We start from the raw sequence: 23,587 nt of genomic DNA, 5'->3' as shown, positions 1-23,587 counted from the left end.
AGCGGCTGTTCCTGGCCAGTTAACTTGCTTTGAATATCAACCAGAATATCTTTAAATTCAATTTTACCATTCTGCTCCCCTGACAACTGCAGTTGTCAGGGGAGCAGAACAGTAACCGACAGGTTGGATGATCAGCCTCATTCAGTGTCTGCTAAAATGCCTGAGGTGTGTCTTTAGGAGAAAAACAAGCAGAGTGTTTGTGAATCTCCATTTGCAAATAGATTGTGGCCTTTCTCTTCATTTTCATGGGCTGTCATAGTCAATGCAGAGCAAGCCCAATATTTTTTTTCAATGCTTCTCAGAGGCTTTGTTAACCAAGTTTATTTTGCCATTTGCTTCTTTCAGATGTGGCCTGTAGTAATGGGGAAAAATGGAAGGAGCTTCGTAGATTCACTCTGCAGGCCATGAGAAACTTTGGAGTGGGGAAAAGGAGCATCGAGGAGAAGATCCAAGAGGAGATTCAGTTCCTCATACAAGAGCTCAGAAAAACCAACCGTGTGTAAACGTTTATGCATTTATTCATAGCTTACATTTAATCTTTTATATACTCCTATTAATTACAAGATTTGAAGGAGCTCTCCATTCTTTTACATAATCCACAATGGTTGATAATAGATGTTGCAATGTCCTTTATACTGACTTTCCTGTGAAATTTCTAAAGATATTTCAAACAAACCAGAATATTACAGCTTATGTGGCAATGTGCTAGTGCTGAACCACTAGTGGCCAAATAACACTGAGTCTTCTTGTGTTGTGACCATGGTGGCTAGTCCCATTCCCTGCTGCCACTGCCTGACATAAGAGGATGCCAAGAAGTGCTTCTATAAATTCTTTTCACTGTGGTCACATACAAAAGAGCAAACCCAAGGAGCAGGACTTGCTCTTTCAACAAGCTCCTTTTTACTCCTGTTGTTACTATTCTATATATATTACTAGTAACGAAGGCCCGTTTCAAATCACAATGAAACGGGCGCTAGCAAGGCTCCCCTCTGTCCCTTTGTGTCTCTGTGTGTCGCCGGCCTCCCTGCAGCCTCCGTGCGAATGTGCTGTCACCCTGGCCCTTTTGGCATGCCCCTCAGCGTCCGTGACCATTCCCTTCCCCCCTATGTGTGTGTTGCCAGTGCACCCCCCTTCCACCCCCACCGATGTCGTCGCTGCCAGCGCTCCCCCCTCTCCGAAGGCCCCCCCACCCCACTGACCTGGCGAAAGGAACCGATAGAGTAACGTGTGCCCCGCCCTCGACGTCATCGCATTTTGACACGAGGGCGGAGCACAGCTACAGTGCAGTACAACGTTGGAGCTGAGAATGTGCTCCGCCCTCAACGTCATAACGTTTGACGCGAGGGCGGGGCCCACAGACTGTGATTTTGTGTGGCTTCAGAGCTTCGAACTTACGAACCTGGCTTCAGTGACGTCAGTGCAAATAGAACGTTGAGGGTGAGTTTTATATATATAGATTTATTTCTGTGTTTGCAGATGACATTTTTGATCATATAAATTTGGAATGCTTTTTGGTGCCACAGACCACATACCCTACAATGAAATTTTAAAGTTCAAGGGGAAAGACTTCTTACTGACTGTTTATCCTAGATGGCTTTATTGACTGGTCCTGCTGCATCTCAGTATAGTTTAATCAATTGCAGATCCATATGTACTAAGGAATGTGTTAGTTATGATCTTTTTGACAACTACTTGCTCTCACTTGTTGTGCCTTACGGAGACATGGCTTAGGGAGAGAGGATGCTTTTCTTTCTCAATCTCTTCATCCTGGTTATTTGGCTTTCAGTATGTCAAGGCCTTCTAAGTAAGGTGATGGGAAGCTGTAATTTTTCTACTCAAAATACACTCAGTGTTAACATATTCAAACAAAATGAAATATATTAGAAATTAACTTGTGAAAAAAATATTTTTTTGAAAGGAAGGAAAAGACCTCAGAGTCCAGGCCTAAAGTGACTTTCAAGACCTTTCAGAACTATCAGATCACTGTCCAAAAATCTTCCACTGATTTGTGAAATAGGCTTTTAAGAAACAGTTCACTTATCTATGCATTTATAGGCCCTTTTACTAAACGGTTGGCACACGGCAATTGGCTTGTTGCATGCCAATCCAGAACTATCGCTGGGCTACTGCAGGAGCCTGGCGGTATTTCCCACCTCCAGCATGTGCCATTTCTATTTTGTAGCGCCGTTGCTTATCCAGCAGTAATCAGGCAGTGCCGTGTCGCACTGCCTGGTTACTGCCAGGTTAGCGCGGGAGCCCTTACCGCCACCTCAATGGTTGGTGATATGCACTGTCCCACAAAATGGTCATGCGGCAAGTGGTTCCCTTACCACACGGCCATTTCTTTTTGAGAAAAAAAAAAAGACAGCCTTTTACCCACTGCAGTAAAAGGGGACCTCAGCACGCATCAAAACCACACACTGAGACTAGCGCAGGCCCCCTTTTACCACAGCTTAGTTAAAGGACCCCTTAGCAAGCTCTTTAGTAAAAGGTCAAACCGACAGTGACCAGTGTTTTGTTTAAAAAGCTGCTTCAGGGAAAAGGACCATTATAAGGAGCATCTAAAGCAGGGCTGTACTTTGAGTACCATTGCACCATTGTCACTCTGGCACGCGCCACAATCTCTGATTTGTTTTTTTTGTGTGTAGCGGGGGGGGGGGGGGTTCAATTTTGTTTTTGTTTTGTTCTGTTTAGGTTTTTCCCACATTTTTCCCTTTGGGACATTTTTTTAAGGAAAAGATCACTTATTTAAAGCAGAGTATTCAAGCTGGGAAATTGGACACTTGATTGGGTCATACTTACCTGACATGGGGTGGGAGTACCACATTGTCTCTCACTGAGTCGAGCTAGGAAATAAGAACAAGGGAAAATAATTTTACACAAAGCAAGGGAAATTCAGGGGTTGGAAGTAAAGTTAAATGGCACTTATCTGATTCTTGTTTATTGGTAAGAGGGTCCATGCTGATGTAATCTTTTAGATAAGATTTGGGGTCTCCTGAAAAACATAAAGTATTTCAAAACACAGCTGTAAATCTTAGCAAATGGGTTTAACTTAACATGTTTTTGAGCTGTTGGCCCTGTTTATTTCTGCTGGTAAATTGTAACCATACTTATTTGTTTGAGAATTTGTTCATAGACTTTTCCTGTTCAGCAACTGTAGGAGTTATTGCTCACTCCCAAATTTAATGCAAGTTTTCCAAATGTCTGTAGCGAATTTGAGTGGAAGAATGCTGTGACTCAGGGAAACCTATCTACCTCGACCACTATGACTGATAGCACATCAGCTGTCACATTGAGACAGAGCAGCAATGAAGCTAAGTTGCACGAACGCGCACACACACACACACACACTAAGAGTTAAACAGACACAGCCAGTTAGACACACAGACAGACAATGATAGAGGGACACAACCAAACACACAAACACTGTCAGTTGCACAGAGAGATGTGGTGGAGGGGCTGAGAGGGAAGCTGATGAGGGGAGGGGACAGGTGTATAGAGAGCTGGATAGTGTATTTGGTAGAAAGAGCACAATGGGGCATAATGGAAGTTAGTGGGGCTGTAGAAGGTTATGTGAGAGCAGGGAGATAGCAAGGTTGAGGAAGAGTGAGACCTGACCAAGCACAGCAATGCCAACCAGCAACACAATGCACCAACCAATGGTCCAGGTCAAAAGAGACATCTCTTCAGCAATGTAGTTGCTATTTCTTGAGTTGCACATTTCGAGCATGTCTTTTACGTGTCATCCTCACAGTTGATGTTTATAGAATATGTCCTGTGGGCTTAGATGATGGTCCCTCCCAACATATGTCCATTCTCTGCCTAAACACTCCCCCATTTAGGCAACATATATATACACAACGCCTGTTATGACATTATAGAATACTGCTGAGCATGTTCCTGGCCTCTGGATGACCTGATGTCAATTCTGCACATGAAAATGATGAATAACTTTTATAGACTTAGGTGGGTAATACCTTCCCATATCCCCCAATAGTTGCTTCCATTGAGCTTTGAAACCAGCTAAGGAGCTGGAGGAGACTGGTGTGTTCAGGCAAAGTCACACATTCTCAGAACTTTACAATGAGTTGTGAGCTCTAGGAGAACAGTTATTTGCCAGTGCAATCAGATACCATCACTCACTTGTATGCCTTATCAGTGTTGCTGTCTATAGAAAACATCTTGCACAGGTGAACAACATTGCTTTCCCTGCATTGAAGACTTCATGTTGAGGACTGCAGATGGCATAAACCCCAAACTGAAACTACTATTACTATTATTTATACATGCTTACATACATACATACATATATATAAACATAACTTTCCCTATTATCTTTTCTTACAGAGTTACCCTTTGAGCCCACACAATTCATTTGTCAATCAATCTCCAATGTCATCAGCTCTTTCCTTTTTGGGAGCCGCTTTGACTATGAAGATAAAGTGTTGCAGACTCTTGCCAACGCAACCAATGAGAACTTTAAACTAATGAGCACTTCCTGGGGAACGGTTAGTGATCGCAGACTTTTTTCATGGGAAACATCAGATATGTAACCATGATGTCAAGGAAATATCCTGATCTTTTAGGGTTCTTTAACCAAGTGGTCAAGCAGTTGATATAGTGGGCATTGGGTGGGACATCACTGACTATGGGAGACAGCCGGTCCTCTCTGTGGCAACCTATAACTCATTTGTCGGACTGTAGAATAACTTTAGAATGCACATCAGATGTGATTCCCACCTGAACAGACTATTTGCAAGGAAAATTTATTTATAGACTGCATTGTACTGTAATGTAATGTGTCCAAGGTATAAATCTAAAAAGTGTTGGTAAAAACAATTTGGATTTAGCACAGACCTTTTCAGTAACAGTTCAAGGTGATTTTACATTCTAGTACAGTAGGTATATTTTCCTATCCCCAAAGGACTTACAATCTAAGTTGTGGAATTCTCTCATTATCAGATTTAGATAGGTTCCTATCCCAATCCCCATGAGCTGATACTCCCATCAAGTAAATAAAATGTTCTGCTTTGCCTCAGCTCCTTTCTAGGGAATTAATTTAAACTGTCAATTCCCTCTCTATCTTGGGTGGGAAAATAGCCCCTCACTCACATATCTAGAATTTGACGCAAGAAGGAACCTCCCTATGAGTAAAAGGAGAACCAGATAGGAACCTAGAGGGTTGTTCACGTGCTTTATTCCTTCTTCTTTCTCTAGTTCATGACAATATTACATCAGTTCCATTAAAGGACTCCGGCTCCTTCACTCTCTAGATCAAAACTCAATGTCCCATTCACTATTCTGCCCTGAAAAGCCAGAACACAGTAACTCAATTTTTGGTCAAAACTAAGCTAACTTGCCAGATGTCCTGTTTCTTAATATGGAAGACATTTAACATTTGGATGCATTTTCAAGCCTGTAGCAAAATGCCAAAATACAGATTGGCCGATATTCAAAGCTCTTACCACTGCCTAACTCCCAATATACAGTGACACTAAAATGGGCAGTCCCACTGAAAATCGCCTGACTGGCCCAAGAAAAAGTTGACAGGTTAGGGGCGGTACAGGTGGCTGGATTAGGGAGGAGTCTGGTGTTATGCGGGTGCCGGCAGTATTCAGTTCTGGGATCCACATAGCTAAGCGGGTTAATTTAGGACAGCTGTCCTAAATTAACCCACTTAGCTAAACAGGTCCTGGCACTGAATATTGGCTGGGACCTGCATAACTCGTTTGTATCTTTAAAGCCCCCCGGTCCCCTCCCAGGCTTCCAAAATATCCTCCCTCCCTTCTACCTCTTCTCCCAAGTCCGCAGGCATCAAAGTCCCTCTCCTCCCCCCTGAACAAGCCCCCCCCAACTCCCCCCATGAGGTCTAGTTAGCCCCCCCCCCCCCAAGGAGTATCCGATGTCCCTGGTGGTTCGTGGAGAGTGTTGAGGGTAGGAACGAAGCCCCCTTACTCTTGCCTTTTGCAGCTTACTACTACTACTACTACTTAACATTTCTAAAGCGCTACTAGGGTTACGCAGCGCTGTACAGTTTAACAAAGAAGGACAGTCCCTGCTCAAAGGAGCTTACAATGTAAAGGACGAAATGTCTAGTTGGAGCAGTCTAGATTTCCTGAATGGAGGTATAATGGTTATGTGCCGAAGGCGACACTGAAGAGTTGGGCTTTGAGTAAGGATTTGAAGATGGGCAGGGAGGGGGCTTGGCGTATGGGCTCAGGGAGTTTATTTCAAGCATAGGGTGAGGCGAGGCAGAAAGGGTGGAGCCTGGAGTTGGTGGTGGTGGAGAAAGGTACCGAGAGGAGGGATTTGACCTGTGAGCGGAGGTTTCGGGTAGGAACGTAAGGGGAGATGAGGCTAGAGAGGTAATGAGGGGCTGCAGATCGAGTGCATTTGTAGTTAAGTAGGAGAAGCTTGAACTGTATGCGGTACCTGATCAGAAGCCAGTGAAATGACTTGAGGAGAGGGGTGATATGGGCATATCGGTCCTGACGGAAGATAAGACGTGCAGCAGAGTTCTGAACGGATTGAAGGGGGGATAGATGACTAAGTGGGAGGCCAGTGAGGAGTAGGTTGCAGTAGTCAAGGCGAGAGCTTCCCTTAGAAAATGGCTGCTTCAACCTCTTGTGGAAGCTTGAGCTACTAATGTTGCAAGAGGTTGCAGAAGCCATTTGCAAAAGTCAGCCACAAGGGGCAGAAACAAGGGTGCTTTGCTCCTGCCCCCATCAATCCTCATGGACCACCAGGGACATAAGGGGGGGGGCTACCTAGGGGTTGGTGGGGGAGCTTGTTTGGGGGAGAGGGGAGGGCCTTTAATGCCTGCAGGCTGAGGGGACAGTGTAGGAGGGATGGAGATTATTTTGGAGGCCTAGAAGGGAATCAAGTGGGCTTTAAAGTTTAAAAAGTGTTATTCAGGTCCCAGCCGATATTCAGCCAGTGCCACATAACTGTCTTATGTAGGCCCCAACTGAATATTGACCTGGACTTTCATAGGATCCAGTGTCCATCCCCATCACATTTATGCTCCAGTATTCAGTTCCAATGCTTGGACATGACCCGGTACTGAAGCCTGATGGCTAACCTACCCAGCAACAGTCAGCATTTAAAAGAATGCTGACTGCTGCCAACTGGGTATCAGGGGGGAGTGTGTCTTAATAAATGGGAGATATGCTAATCCAGAACCCAGTACTATTAGTTTTGGTCAAGAATTACATCATGGGGATTTATTCAAAGAAATCAATTTTCTGGACTTTTTTCATATATACATTTTCAACAGTTCTGTGTTTTGGCTATTCAGGGCAGTATACAGAGCTTCTTAATCTTTTTGGTTACTACTACTATTACTTATCATTTCTATAGTGCTACTAGATGTCCGCAGCGCAACCCTTTATCTGATCAATGATATCCTCGTACCCTTCCTAAACCATATGTCCATGAGTAATTACTAACAGATACATATGTTTCCATTAATTACTAACCCTCCCTCCCCTTTTACAAAGCTGCACAGCAATGCTGACACAACCCATTCAAAGTGAATAGGCTGTGTTGGCATTACTCCACCAGCAGCCACTAGTGTGGCTTTGTAACGGGGAGCCTAACAGTTCAAAGTGCTAATGTGTCACTAAAATTACGGTAGTACACAGTTATACTACCGTGGAGGGGCATAATCAAAAGGGGCGCCCAAGTGTTCCTGAGGACGTCCTCGCAGGACGTCCCGGCGAAGGGGCGGGGAAACCTGTATTATCAAAATAAGATGGGCGTCCATCTTTCCTTTCGATAATACGGTCGGGGACGCCCAAATCGTGAAATTTAGGTTGACCTTAGAGATGGCCGTCCCTGATTTTCAGCGATAATGGAAACCGAGGACGCCCATCTCGGAAACGACCAAATCCAAGCCCTTTGGTCATGAGAGGAGCCAGCATTCGTAGTGCACTGGTCCCCCTGACATGCCAGGATACCAACCGTGCACCCTAGAGGGCACTGCAGTGGACTTCATAAATTGCTCCCAGGTGCAATACTCCCTTACCTTGTGTGCTGAGCCCCCCAACCCCCCCCCCAAAACCCACTCCCCATTGCTCCCAGGTGCATAGCTCCCTTTCCTTGTGTGCTGAGCCCCTCTAAACCCCGCCAAAACCCACTCCCCACAACTATACACCACTACCATAGCCCTTATGGGTAAAGGGGGCACCTAGATGCGGGTACAGTGGGTTTTGGAGGGCTCGCTGTTTCCTCCACAAATGTAAAAGGTGGGGGGGGTGGGCCTGGGACCGCCTGCCTGAAGTGTACTGCACCCACTAAAACAGCTCCAGGGACCTGCATACTGCTGTCATGGAGCTGGGTATGATATTTGAGGCTGGCATAAAGGCTGGAAAAATGTTTTTTTAAAAATTATTTGAGGGTGGGAGGGGGTTGGTGACTACTGGGGGAGTAAGGGGAGGTCATTCCCAATACCCTCCGGTGATCATCTGGTCATTTAGGGCACATTTTTGTGGCTTGGTTGTAAGAAAAAAAGGACCAGGTAAAGTCGTCCAAGTGTTTGTCAGGGACGCCCTTCTTTTTTTCATTATCGGTCGAGGATGCCCATGTGTTAGGCACGCCACAGTCCTGCCTTCGCTACGCCTCTGACACGCCCCCGTGAACTTTGGTCATCCCCGCGATGGAAAGCAGTTGGGGACGCCCAAAATCAGCTTTCGATTATACCGATTTGGGCGACCCTGTGAGAAGGACGCCCATCTTGCAATTTGTGTCGAAAGATGGGCACCCTTCTGTTTTGAAAATAAGCCTGAAAGTCACTCTTAAAGCTACAGGGCTACATAAATTATCCATAATGTTGTTGAATAATGTAACTGTGTGAATCTTAAGTGAAGTTTTCAGCCTGAGGAATTTCCTAAAAGAAAAGTCCATAAGCCATTATTAAAATGGACTTGGGAAAACCCACTGCATATTCTGGGATAAGCAGCATAAAATCTGTTTTACTATTTTGGGGTCTTGCCAGGTACTTGTGACATGGATTGACCACTGTTTGAAACAGGATACTGGGCTTGATGGACCTTTGGTCTGTCCCAGTGTAGGAGTGCTTATGTTCTTATATTCTTATGTAAGTTTCCTGGGCAAATTCCTTTGACAACTGTCCTAATAACTGCCTTCATCTTTCAATAAATTGCCTCAGTTTTTCACACTCAGTTTGACCTTTTCTGGAACCCCTTGGGCATCACTGTATAAGAACCCCCACACTATATTTATTTATTGCATTTGTATCCCACATTTTCCCTCCTCTTTGCAGGCTCAATGTAGCTTACAATACATCATGAGTGGTGGAAATATATTAGAAAATAGACATTTAGTGTTACAGAAGGATCTTGGGTAACATGATAATGAAAAAGAAAAACATGATAGTAATATAACAAGTAGATACTATAAGACAATTCTGAATATATGTGGAGGAGTTGTGTATATTCACATTGGATTATCTTTGTGGTATGCCTTGTTAAAGAGAGAGGTCTTCAGTAGTTTGCGGAAGTTTGTTAGTTCGTAGATCTTTTTTAAGTTGTGCGGTAGTGCGTTCCATAACTGTGCACTCAAGTAGGTAAAGTTTGACGCATGTATTAATTTGTATTTTAGACCTTTGCAGTTAGGGAAGTGTAGATCTAGGAATGTGCGGGATGATCTTTTGGCATTCCTGGGTGGTAGGTCTATCAGGTCTGACATGTAGGCTGCTGCATCTCCGTGAATGATTTTGTGAACTAGGGAGCAAATTTTGAACGTGATGTGTTCTTTAATTGGGAGCCAGTGAAGTTTTTCTCGTAGGGGCTTAGCACTTTCATATTTTGTTTTGCCGAATATGAGTCTAGCTACAATGTTCTGGGCTGTCTGAAGTTTCTTGATTATTTGCTCTTTACAGCCGGCGTAGAGTGCGTTGCAGTAATCTAGATGACTGATCGCCATTGATTGTACCAGGTTACGGAAAACAGTCCTTGGGAAGAAAGGTCTTACTCTTTTTAATTTCCACATTGAGTGGAACATCTTCTTGGTTGTGTTTTTCGTGTGGCTCTCGAGGGTAAGGTGTCGATCGATGGTAACTCCAAGAATTTTTAGGGTGTCCGAGATCGGAAGGTTTAGGTTTGGTCTGTTAATGGCTGTGAATTTGTTCTTGTTATGTTGAGAGGTGAGAATTAGGCATTGGGTTTTTTCTGCATTAAGTTTCAACCGAAATGCATCTGCCCATGAATACATGATATGGAGACTTTGGTTGATTTCATTGGAAATTTCCTTTAGATCTTGTTTAAATGGGATGTATATCACATGAGGTGTTGCTTAAGCTATGTCATAGAGGACTCTCTCGTAGGGCCACTAGTTAACTCTCAAGTATGCATTCATATGGTGAAATGAGAAATAGACCAAAGTCAGACTTATGAACCTCCTCAGTTGTGATCTTCCATCCAAACATATCACTCTTTCACTCTATTCTTTCCAGTTGTACAATGTCTACTCAGAAGTCATGGATTATCTGCCAGGACCGCACAGAAAGATATTGACAAATCATAAAGTTCTAAGACCCATCTTTCAAGACATAATCCAGGCTCATCAGGAGATGCTAGATCCCAACAACCCCCGAGACTACATTGATGTTTTCCTTATCAAAATGGAGAAGGTAAAATTTAGGGAACTGTGATACTTACCATAAACTCTGCTGCTTAGAGATAGGGGCGGAATTATTTCTTTTTTTTCTCAGTCATTTCCTGCTAAATCTTCATACTTATGATTTATTCCCCCCTCCCCCCTGTACCATAGCTCATTGAAAGAATGGGCTGTGTCAGCATTACCGCACTGGCAGCCACTAGCTTTGTAAAATGAGACCCTAATTACATAGTAACATAAAGGCTTATTTTCGAAAGGGATCGCCGGCAATCTTCCAACACAAATTGAATCCCGACCAAATCGGTATTATCGAAAGCCGATTTTGGCCGGCTTCAACTGCTGTTTCGTCGCAGCGCCAGCCAACCTTCAAGGGGGCGTGTTGGTAGGGTAACGAAGGCGGGACGAGAGCGGGGCGGGGGCATGGGTACGAGATGGCTGGCTTCACCTTATAATGGAAAAAAAGAGGCTGGCTCAAACGAGCATTTTGCCGGCCGGATTTGGTCCATTTATTTTTAGGACCAAGTTTGGAAAAAGTGCCTCAACTAACCAGATGACCACCGGAGGGAAGCGGGGATCACCTCCCCTTACCCCCCCCCCCCCCCCCCAGTGGTCACCAACCCACACCCACCCAAAAAAAAAAAAAACAACTTTTTTTCCAGCCTGTATGCCATCCTGAAATGTGATACCCAGCTCCTTGACAGCAGTATGCAGATCCCTGGAGCAGTTTTTAGTGGGTGCAGTGCACTTCAGGCAGGTGGACCCAGGCCCCCCCCCCACCTGTTCCACTTGTGGTGGTTAATGTAGAGCCCTCAAAAAACCCCAAAACCCACTGTACCCACATTTAAGTGCCCCCCTTCACCCCTTAGGGCTATGGTAATGGTGTAGAGTTGTGGCAAATGGGTTTTGGGGGGGATTTGGGGGGCTCAGCACACAAGGTAAGGGTGCTATACACCTGGAAGCTATTTTTGTTTTGTTTTTTAATTTTTTTAAGTGCCCCCTAGGGTGCCCGGTTGGTGTTCTGGCATGTGAGGGCGGCCAGTGCACTACAAATGCTGGCTCCTCCCACGGCCAAATGCCTTGCATTTTGCCAGGTTTGAGATGGCCGGGCCTGGTTTTTATTATGGCTGAAAAATGAAGCCGGCCATCTCATATAAACACGGCGATCCTTCTCTAAACCCGGCGAGCGATTTGGCCGGCGCCAAGCGTATTTCAAAAATACGCTTGGCTCCGCCTGCTTACGGTGCCGGCCCCGAAGATGGCCGGCCATCAATTTGGCCGGCGCCGTTCGATTATGCCCCTCATAGTAACATAGCAGATGACAGCAGAAAAAGCCCTGCACGGTCCATCCAGTCTGCCCAACAAGATAAACTCATATGTGCTACTTTTTGTGTATACCTTACCTTGATTTGTATCTGCCATTTTCAGGGCATAAGACCGTAAAAGTCTTGCCCAGCACTAGCCCCGCCTCCCCCCACCAGCTCTGCCACCCAATCTCGGCTAAGCTTCTGAGGATCCATTCCTTCTGAACTGGATTCATTTATGTTTGAATTCCGTTACCGTTTTCATCTCCACCATCTCCCGGGAAATGGCACCAGGTGCCTTCATTCAGAAATTACTGTTATTATTCTTTCAACCCAATAGATGTTAGACAGACACACAGACAGGCATTATCAGCCTTTTGTATATAATCCTTTTGGTCAAGGGAAAAATAACTGAAAATTTAACAAAACAGGACAAAATTAGGCCTAGGGGGAAAGTGGTGAAAATATACATCGGGAACAATGGCCAGGAGAAGCTCCTGGTAGTTTAAATTGCTTGTCCATGGCTAAGTGGCAATATTCAGTTGCCTTTTAAGGGACAACCCCTACCCGGCAGTAAAGGTGGCTGGGCACTGGTCTGAATATCGGCCACTGCCTGGATACCTTCTGGGTAGCAGCTCGGGCTGCCACCCCCCACCCATCCCAATCCTCCTCCCAGTCCCCAGAATGGAAATAATCTTCTCCAGCCCGATCCCTCCTCCTACCCACCCCACAAATATACAGTAAGGTAGGCATGAGTCCTTCCCGGTGGACCCCCCCCCCTCCCCAGACCTACCTTGAAGAATCCATGGTGGTCCAATGGTAAATGGGCAGGAGTGATGCCCACTCATTCCTGCCCATGTCTAAGGCCGCAACAAAATGGATGTTGCAATCTCTAGTAGCAGCCTCACAGTATTCAAGTACCATAGTACATATACCCTGAGTCTGTCCCTAGAGGTCACTGCAGCCATTTTGTTGCAGCCTTAGGCAGGAGTGAGTAAGCATTGCTCTTCTTGCCCATTTACTACTTGACCACCACAGATACTTCAAGGTAGGCTGAAGACGGCCAGTGGAAGGGGTGGACTACTTTGCTGATCTTTGGGGGTGGGTGGGAAGATCGGGGGGGGGGGGGCTATTGGTATCTGGGCAAAAATTTCTTATGCAGATCCCAGCTGATATTCAGCTGGGACCCGCATAAGCTCCAGTGACCAGGGCACTGTGCAACAGCCCTGGATATTAGTACCGATGCCCAGACATGGCCAGGTACTGAACAATGGGTGCTAATTTAGCCAGTGATGGTCTGCGCTTTAAAAAACACTCACCATCAGTGGCTGAATATCAGCCGGATTGCATTCAAAATGAACAGCATTATAAAACAATTATAGAAAAGAGAGATGTGGCAGGGCGGTGAAGGATAGAAAAAGTTTACAGGGGATAGGGAATTGCACTGGTATAAGGAGTAGGGAGAAATGAGCTCTGGGGTAGACAAGGGGATGGAAAAGCATAGGAAGTCCAGAGAGAGAAGAAATTAAAGACTAGTGCTTCCCAAACAGGCTGCAAAACCCAAGTTTGAAGTTGTGACTTGGGTGGGCGCTGTATGGGACATCATTCTCCTGTACCACCTGTGGTTGCAGCCACAGTAAGATTGGCGAGTGTTGCTATAGAGGCAGGTGGATGGATAAACCCCATCAGTCCAAATGAGCAAAAATCCAACACATGCTGTAGAACAGACATTCAGTCAAGCATAGGGGAAGCACATCCAAGCCGCTACTGATCTGGGGGTGAAAGAAGTGAGAGATGAAGTGGGAAGATGGGAGAGCACAGTGGGCTGCATTGGAGGAAAGCAAAGTAGACAAGTTGGGGGTAGGGCAGACTGCATAGGACAGAGGATGATAGAGAAAGAATGGAAAGGGGAGGAACCACCCTGTTGTATCACTTACATGACTTCAACTAAATGCGAATCACACAGTTCCACCTATAAGTTCACTAAATAAGGGAGAAAAAAAAAGGACCTCAAACATCACAAGATGTAGTAACTGCCAATACATCTTTAGCGTCAACTCAATCATTGGTCCAAAAAAAAAAACCCAAACAAAAACTTTTATGTTGTCACTATACTTATTAATTCTTTTAATCTTTTTTCTTTTTAAACATATATTGTTCATCATTCTTAAAGGCATCATGAGGACGTAATTAGCGAGACACTTATCAGAAACGGAAGATCCTGACAGACATCCGTTTCACCAAACCTGCTTCACCTTCTACATATTGTCTAAAATATAAAATCAACTGGTTAACATCCTCTTACCATGTGGAACTGTATTCAATCAAAAAAAACAAAGTGTCAAGCTTACTGCGGAGCTTTCATATAAGTCTTGTTTCTTCTAGTGCTTACAGATCAAAAAATGGCGCCGGTCTTTAAAGAGATGCCAACCTGCATGCACCCTACATAGGGAAACAAAAGCTTAATACTGATTGGACAATCAGTGTACCTTATAATTAACATATTTCCCACAGTAGCAAACATATTATTGACAAACAGAGTCATGAAGAATTTATCAAAAAGTCATCTTAAAAAACCCACTTCCAATCAACCACAGTGTTCAAGCCAGATGGCTCTAGAGACATCAAGCAGTGGATCCATCGCTACTCACACTGCAACAGCCTCCAGTTTCTGTCTCTGCCTCTTCTCAGTGACGGTATATGATCCTATACACATTACTGAAACTCTTCAAAACCATTTCTCACTGATATACAATGTTTTAACAGAGGTGCCCCCGATTTAAACTTGGAAACACAAGAACGATATCCAGACACACATGTAAAGAGCTTGTTATTTTACCCACATATACTTTATTCCATTTATTTATTTGTTGCATTTATATTCTTATGTAAGTTTCCTGGGCAAATTCCTTTGACAACTGTCCTAATAACTGCCTTCATATTTCAATAAATTGCCTCAGTTTTCAAGACCCTTTTCCACACTCAGTTTGACCTTTTCTGGAACCCCTTGGGCATCACTGTATAAGAACCCCCACACTATATTTATTTATTTATTGCATTTATATCCCACATTTTCCCACCTTTTTGCAGGCTCAATGTGGTTTACAATACATTGTGAGTAGTGGAAATATCTTAAAAAGACATTTAGTGGTACAGAAGGATCTTGTACAGCATGATAATGATAAAACATAATACTAGTATAACAAGCAGATATTATAATACAGTTCTAAATATATGTGAGGGAGTTGTGTATATTCATATTGGTTGATCTTTGTGGTGTGCTTTGTTAAAGAGATGGGTCTTCAGTAGTTTGCAGAAGTTCGCTATTTCGTAGATCATTTTTAAGTTGCGCGGTAGTGCGTTCCATAACTGTGTGCTCAGGTAGGTAAAGTTTGTTGCGTGCATTAGTTTGTATTTTAGAACTTTACAGTTCGGGAAATGCAAATCAAGGAATTTTTGGGATGATCTTTTGGCATTCCTGGGTGGTAGGTATATCAGGTCTGACATGTAGGCTGGTGCATCACCATGGATGATTTTGTGAACTAGTGAGCATATTTTGAACGTGATGCATTCTTTAAGTGGGAGCCAGTGTAATTTCTCTCGTAGGGGCTTAGCACTTTCATATTTTGTTTTGCCGAATATGAGTCTAGCTGCAGTGTTCTGGGCTGTCTGAAGTCTCTTGATTATTTGCTCTTTACAGCCAGCATAGAGTGCGTTGCAGTAATCTAGATGACTGAACGCCATTGATTGTACCAAGTTGTGAAAATCAGTTCTTGGGAAGAAAGGTCTTACTCTTTTTAGTTTCCACATTGAGTGGAACATCTTCTTGGTTATGTTTTTCGCGTGATTCTCGAATGTTATGTTTCGATCAATGGTAACTCCAAGAATTTTTATGGTGTCTGAAATTGGAAGGTTTAGATTTGGTGTGTTAATGGCGGTGAATTCTTTCTTGTTATGTTGAGAGGTGAGAATTAGACACTGGTTTTTTTCTGCATTAAGTTTCAGCCGAAATGCGTCCGCCCAAGAATGCATGATATGTAGACTTTGGTTGATTTCATTTGAAATTTCCTTTAGGTCTTGTTTGAATGGGATGTAGATCGTTACGTCATTTGCATATATGTATGGGTTGAGGTTTTGATTTGATAGTAGTTTAGCCAAGGGTATCATCATTAAGTTGAATAGAGTCGGCAAGAGAGGGGATCCCTGTGGGACTCCGCATTCAGGTACCCATGTGGCTGAAGTAGTCGAGTTAGATGTCACCTGGTATGAACGTGTGGTTAGGAATCCTTTGAACCAATTGAGAACGTTACCTCCAATTCCAAAGTACTCAAGAATATGTAGTAATATTCCATGATCAACCATGTCAAAAGCGCTTGATATGTCAAATTGTAGGAGTAGTATGTTTTTTCCAGTTGCAATCGTTTGTTTGACCTTAGACATGAGAGTGACTAGCACTGTTTCGGTACTGTGGTTAGACCGAAATCCTGACTGGGAGTCATGGAGTATTGAGAATTTATTTAAATAGTTTGTGAGTTGTTTGGTCACCAACCCTTCCGTTAGTTTGGTTATTAAGGGAATGGATGCTACTGGTCTGTAGTTGGTTAGTTCATTAGCACTTTTCTTTGTGTCTTTGGGTATAGGGGTGAGTAGAATGTTTCCTTTCTCCTTCGGGAAGAGTCCAATTTGTAGCATATAATTCAGGTGTTTCGTTATGTCAGTTATGAATTGTTGAGGAGCAGATGTCATCAGGTTGTTTGGGCAAATGTCTAGTTTGCAATGAGATTTGGCAAATCTTTTAAGCGTTTGGGAGATGATATCCTCTGATACTGTCTCGAATTTGGTCCAAGTCCTGTCCGCTGGGTAAATGCCGGGGTCTGGGTCTAGACAGTCAAGGAGTTCAGCATAGTCGATGATACTGACAGGTATCTTAAGTCGTAATTGTGCGATTTTTTCGTTGAAGTATTTCGCAACATCATCTGCTCCTGGGGTGTCTGTGCTGTTGGTTGTGACTGGTGTAATATCTAATAATTTATTCACGAGTTGGAAGAGTTTATGTGTGTCCTTGTAATTTGGTCCGATTATGGTTTTGTAATGTAGTCTTTTAGTTTGTCTTACGGTATATTTGTATTTTCTTTGGAGTTGTTTCCAGCCATTAAGTGTAGGGTCGTCTTTCTTTTTATTCCATGCTCGTTCTAACCTTCTGACTTGTGTTTTAAGTTTTTTCAACTCTTCATTAAACCATGGTACTGAATTCTTTCTATGTGAGGTTCTGGTTTGGGTTGGAGCAATATTGTCTAGTATGGATCTGCATCTGTCATCCCATTCTAAGAGGAATTGGATTGTATCTGTTTTTATTGTCCATTCGTTGTCGTAGATTTGTTGCCAAAATATTACCGGGTCTATTTTTCCTCTCGTGGTGTAGGTTTTCCAATCTTGTTTATTCGGTGGACCTTTCGTTCGCCATTGGAGGGAGATGTGTGCTTTATAGTGGTCAGACCATGGTGCGGGTGTCCATTTTGTGTCTGTTAGTATAAGGTTTGAAACGGGGTCAAATTTGTGTGTGATAATGTCCAGTGTGTGTCCCTTGATGTGAGTTGGTTGCGTGTTTGTCCTATGAAGATCCCATAGTTGTAGGAACTCTTCGCATTCTTGGGTACTTGTTGAGTTGAGATCTTCAAGGTGTAGATTGATATCTCCTATTATGATGAGATTTGAGTTAGAGACACAAGTGTTTGAGATAAAGTCCATGAGGTGTGTTTGGGAGTCTTGCCAGTTGCCTGGCGGTCTGTAGAGCATTGCAAAACGTAAACAACAAAGTTTGTTTTACAATTAGTAGCAAATTCTAACAGAGAGCACTTGCCATCTGTGGGATTCACGTATTCATTGGTCTCCATGGTCGTATTACATGTTCCATCAAACCCCCACGTACTCCCTGTTCCACATTGTATTACATGTTCCACAAGAACCACATTGGCTATGTCTCCTCACTAACGTTTCATTCGTCACTGAAGGTAATTGGACTGTACTTAAAAGTTCATTTAAGTTTCTCCCTCTAGAAAAAGCCACTATAAAAGGCTGTTGCTCATATACTGGATGTGATTTCAAAATGTCCCAATTATTTTTTATTGTGTTATTATATAATAAAGAATATGAGACATTTTGAAATCACATCCAGTATTTGAGCAACAGCAGTGGTGCTGGCGGACAAAGCCAGCTAAGAACAGGCAGAGAGATGACAATAAAAACACAAACTTCCTCTACTCTGCAGATGATTTAAAGATGCTAGTCAGGCAGGAGAAAGAGGCTGATGCTAGGAGCAGCTAGCAGCCATATTTTAGTGTGGTCCCTACAGACATCTTCCTTTGTGTGGCCCCGATTTTGCTGCAGTATCGCTCAAGTGCTCTAAGCTCTAGGCAATAGGTCCGATATTTAGCTGCCATGGTAACCTGGTGCTTGAGGTATGTTGAGCCCTGCGCACACACTCATCATTGTACTAAAATGTATTTTTGTGTTAAGGACCAGTGATATATACTTCATAGGTTATTCATGACTGATACAAGACTCTGATGCACTGAGTGGTCCTTTTACTAAGCCGCGTAGGTGCCTATGCGCATCCAACACGCATTAATTTGGAACTACCGCCCGGCTACCGCATGCCCCGGGTGGTAATTCCATTTTTTACATGTGTCAGAAAATATTTTTTATTTTCTGGCGCGCGGCGCAAACTGGGTGGTAATAAGGTCTCAGGCCCAAAATGGACGTGCACTAATTTTTATTTTGCCAACGTCAATTCTTGGACCCACAAAAAAGGCCTTTTTTTACAGGCGCACTGAAAAATGGACCTGCGCACATCCAAAACACGCACCTACACTAGCGCAGGCCATTTTTCAGTGTACCTTAGTAAAAGGGCCCCTGAGAATCTAACTTTGAGCAATCTAGTTTGCCAGTCACATTACTGGAAGTTTCTACAATTAAAGTAACTATAGAGAAAGGTTGTAAGGAATAATTGACCCTGAGGGAGCACTCTAAAGCTGAAATAATCCTAAAGGTAGACTTTGAAAAATGGGTGACCCTCACTTGTGACAATACATGATCCTCCTTGGGAGTTGATGTGGGGGGGGGGGGTGAAGGTTAATGGCCCTAACCGAAAGATGGACTGGCCTGGAAACTAAGGGCCCTGTTTACTAAGGCACCCTAGCGTTCTTAGTGCACGCTAAAATTTACCATGTGCTAACACTAGAGACACTCATATATTCCTATGGGTGTCTCTAGCATTAGCACACACTAAAAAGCTAGTATGCCTACAGCGCGGCTTAGTAAAGAAGGCCCTAAGAGAATGAAAGATACAGTAAAAATTTCCAGAGAGATGATAAACCTTACGCACTTTATTTCCTCTCTCTTGATTACTCATCTGTGTGCATTTCCCCAGGAAAAGAATAATCCAGCATCCTATTTCTTAATGGAAACTCTTATCATGACTATGCACAACCTGGTCTACGGTGGGACAGACACGGTCACAACAACCCTTAAATATTGTATCCTGATTCTAATGAAATACCCAGAAATAGCAGGTGAGTGTGTTAATTGTGCAATGATTTATAAAGCAACAAGTGTGTGTGTGTGGAACATTAGAACATTTCAAAAGGAATAGAGTCCAGCTGAGGAGAAAAATAAACATGTTTCTCTCTCATTCTCACACCCTCTCTACCTCCATCTGAAAACATATAAGAAGGATCATTAAGCTAAGATATTGGTGAATAGGACAATCTAGATCCGCACTATAAAAGGAATGGCTGTACTAAGTTTTCCCTACGTGGTTACACTTAAAAATAATAACAGTGAAGTCCAAAAAACAATCCTTCCCTTTAAGTGGGGCTACAACAAGTCTTCTCTTTGCAATTATTATACACAGTAGGAATGGTTTCCTATTGTGCTTAATAATAGCAATGAATGGATGCCAGCTCTGTGGGTGCAGTAAATGCTTGAGCAAAATCCTTCATGGTGCCCATGGAATGGCAATTAGTATTGAATCTTGGCTCCTATGTTTTCCAGTAGATGTGCACAGGTCCATTATTTACAGCCAAGCCACAAGATACCACCGTATCTGCTTGGACCCAGGGGATAGAGACAGACACTTTGAAACCCTGACTGCATCCTTCAAACAGAAAGGCTACAACCCCAAAATAATCTCCAAGAATATTGCCTCCTCCCTCAAAACACCCAGGGAAAATCTGCTACAGTACAAAGAAAAAAAAGCCACAGACAGAATCCCCCTTGTTGTGACTTACAACCCAGAGCTGGAGAAACTGAGGAAAATCATAAGAGACCTACAGCCTCTACTCCAGGAAGATGAATTACTGAAAGAGATATTCCCATCCCCACCAGTGCTGGCCTTCCGACAGCCACACAACTTAAAACACAAGCTAATCAGAAGTAAACTCCCAACACAGACTGAAAAGGAAAAGAAGGGCACATTTCCCTGTAATATATCTAGCTGCAAGCTATGCCAAAACATTTCACAGGACCCCACAGTCATTCACAAAGGAAAAATATTCAACATAAAGGAATCTTTCACATGCTTATCTTCCAATGTGGTATATATCATTCCGTGTAAAAAATGTAATGAAGGATGCTATATTGGAGAAACAGGCCAGATGCTTAAGACAAGATTTAATCTGCACAGACATCACATGAAGATAGCCGGTGCCAGTCAGGTTCCCACCCCAGTGGGCCAGCATTTTACAAGACCAGGACACTGCACCAGTGATTTCACAGTTAGAATCCTGAAAGGTAACTTTAAAACAATACAGGAACGTAAGACCTTTGAAGTCAGAATGATTGAATATTTTGACACCCAACAGACAGGACTTAACAAGGATCTGGGTTTTCTAGCCCATTATAAACCATAAAATTGTATTTCTCTGTTTATCACCCTCCTCTCACCTACCCACACCCATCCTGTTAGAATATCAATGAAATGCTTTGATGTCCCTCCTGAAGAGGATTTCCCAGACCCCTGAAGGAAAGGACTGTCCTGAGTTAACATACTAACAAAACATTGGCATGAAAACATTGTCTTTACAGAAAAAGTGCAAGAGGAGATCGACCAGGTAATTGGTCAGGATCGTCTTCCAGCCATTGAAGACAGAAAGAATATGCCATACACTGATGCTGTGATTCACGAACTCCAGCGATTCACTGACATTGCTCCACTGTCTCTACCACGCCTCATGATGCAGGACACCCAGTTTCAGGGCTTTACGATACCAAAGGTACCATTTTGGAGTTAGCTATGTTAGAGGCCACAGCTCTGCTAACAGTTGGCTTGTTTAATTGTTAACTCATGTAACTCTTACCTCCCGATTTTCATCCGGCAATGGTCAGTAACGCAGATAGCAGGCTCCAAGTTGGGCCCACAGCCTCTTTAATAATCCAGTAGTGGTAAAAATAACCTCCCCTCAACAAAATGCATAACCCCCCATTCCCAATCCAGCCCAAACCCAAAGTACAACCCCATAACACTCTCAATCCCCTCCCTACTGCCTACTGAGGGTTTACCTGGTGGCTAGTAGGGAGGCAGGCAGCAGAAGTGATACCCAGCCGCTCCTGCCCACTAGTGCCCGAGTTCAAAATGGTGCCACTCAACTCCTAGCAGTAGTCTCACAGTACTACCCTAGAGGTCAAGCTGCCAAATAGACATTATTCCCTTAATGCACATTAGTAACTACTCCTCGAAAATGGATAACTTATCCTCAGTGATCCTACTGAAAGAGAGGGCTTAGCTGAAAACAGGGCCTAAAGATTACAGATAATTCATCTGCTTATTTTTATGCTGATGTTGCCCTGCTGAATATTGACCTCTTACACTTCAGTGATGTCACTTCCTGTTTTTCAGGACATCCCTGTGATTCCTGTGCTGACTTCAGTTCATTATGACCCAAAACAGTATAAGAAACCAGAAGATTTCAACCCTGGAAATTTCCTGGACCAGAATGGCTGCTTAAAGAGAAATGATGCCCTGATGATATTTTCTGCTGGTAAAATTTCATTTTGCATTTGCATGTAAACCCTCTTAACATCCCTCAAGTTTCATATTCCAGTCTTAGGACTTTACTATATGGCTTCTGCCATAACTAATGTTCTAGACCAGTTGTTGTCAAGCTAGTCTTCCAGGACCACCCAGGTAATATGGTTTTAAGGATATGAGCAATGAATATGCATAAGATATTTGCAAATAAATGAGTGCATTCAAATACATCACATGAATATTCATACTGGATAACTTGACAGCCAGATTGATTGGGTAGCCCTGCCATAATTTGATTGAGATGCACTATTTTAGGCCTACAAAGGTAAAACCTTTCCATCCTGGAACTGCATCAGATCTTTTTCTTAATGAAACCATAGCTAAAAGAGAATCAGAAATTATAAAACTGAAAATATTGGCTGACTATTTAGCTGGGAGTTTGGTGGCTCTGAGAGGAGAAAGAGAAATGGTTTTAAAATGCCAACACATCTATTTAATTTAAAATCTATCATCTGCCCTTTTGCTCCAAGTTGTACCTAGATAGCTATGCACTATTTGAGGAAGAAGCTTTGTTTGCGAGAAGACCAAAAGTTCATCGTCCAAATTTCTTATTTAAGACTTGATTGATTAATTTGTATGTATGCATGCTATTTATATATTTATTTATTAGCATTTATTTACCACCTTTGTGAAGAAATTCACCCGAGGTTTTTCCATGTCCTTAGTTCAATGCAGAGTACAACAAAATGCACATAACAACACAATACACAATGTAATCATATTTACCATACTTCATCTCACCATAGCGATGCACAGAATGGTTAAAAAACCTACCTGCTGCCACTTTTCCAATCCTCATGCTATTCTTCCTACAGGAAAACGGATTTGTCCTGGAGAAAATTTGGCTCAGATGGAAACTTTCTTGTTCTTGATCACCCTCCTGCAGAACTTCACTTTTCAGCCTCTTGGAAGCAGGGAGGACATCGACCTTACTCCGACAGAGAGCGGTCTGTTAAATATTCCCCAGAAATACCAGTGTTGTGCAATACCTCGTTAAAGGAGCTGTGAAAAGTGTTATAGTCACCTATAATCAGCTTCTATCATCAAGATTTCTGTGTATTTTTTATTTGGTTTTCGAACAAAGGTAAACAAGTGATAAGTAAAACACATTTATTAAAAAAATACGAGACAAGAAAGATGAATTAACATGACAAAAAGAACAAATATAATAGTGCTATGTAGACCTCAATGGCGAGGTCAGATCCACTGAAATAAATCGCAGAAGCTAGGGAAAACTCTAGGATGGTATTCCCACTGAGTTTTATAAATTCTTTAAAAAAGAACTTCTTCATGTGTTACTGTTATTCATCCATGTAGATGAAGACAACATACAACGTAATCATTGTGCAGATGCAGTCATCATAGTTACCTAGTTACATGTTGGTTATGTAATTCTCAAACAGGTACCTACTGTATAAATGTGATGTTACTCTCTCCTTTTGGGAAAATGTATGGTCTATTATTCAAGATATATTCTCCTTTCAAATAGACTTAATACCTAAATTCCTTGTGCTTGATATTTGAAACGATTTAGACATGCATGGGTGTAGGCAGGGAGGTC

At 43.0% G+C, this 23,587-nt stretch overlaps 1 protein-coding gene across 3 annotated transcripts in view; it reads left to right on the top strand.

The window, feature by feature from the left end:
* The window catches only part of LOC115481128 (cytochrome P450 2F3-like), a 53,097-nt gene extending 29,831 nt beyond the window's left edge, over window positions 1-23,266 (top strand). For all 3 annotated transcript variants that reach the window (XM_030220161.1, XM_030220160.1, XM_030220162.1), the window contains exons 4-10: window positions 346-495; window positions 4,348-4,508; window positions 10,475-10,651; window positions 19,369-19,510; window positions 21,024-21,211; window positions 21,835-21,976; window positions 22,842-23,266. In XM_030220161.1, the coding sequence (XP_030076021.1) occupies window positions 346-495; window positions 4,348-4,508; window positions 10,475-10,651; window positions 19,369-19,510; window positions 21,024-21,211; window positions 21,835-21,976; window positions 22,842-23,023 (1,142 nt within the window). In that variant the 3' untranslated portion in view covers window positions 23,024-23,266. The remainder of the gene's footprint in view (window positions 1-345; window positions 496-4,347; window positions 4,509-10,474; window positions 10,652-19,368; window positions 19,511-21,023; window positions 21,212-21,834; window positions 21,977-22,841) is intronic.
* Window positions 23,267-23,587: the final 321 nt, after the last annotated feature.

Source organism: Microcaecilia unicolor, chromosome 11 (assembly GCF_901765095.1).
Source record: "Microcaecilia unicolor chromosome 11, aMicUni1.1, whole genome shotgun sequence".
Lineage (NCBI taxonomy): Eukaryota > Metazoa > Chordata > Amphibia > Gymnophiona > Siphonopidae > Microcaecilia > Microcaecilia unicolor.
Note: the sequence above shows the minus strand (reverse complement) of the source record. Positions and strands in the feature narration are given on the sequence as shown.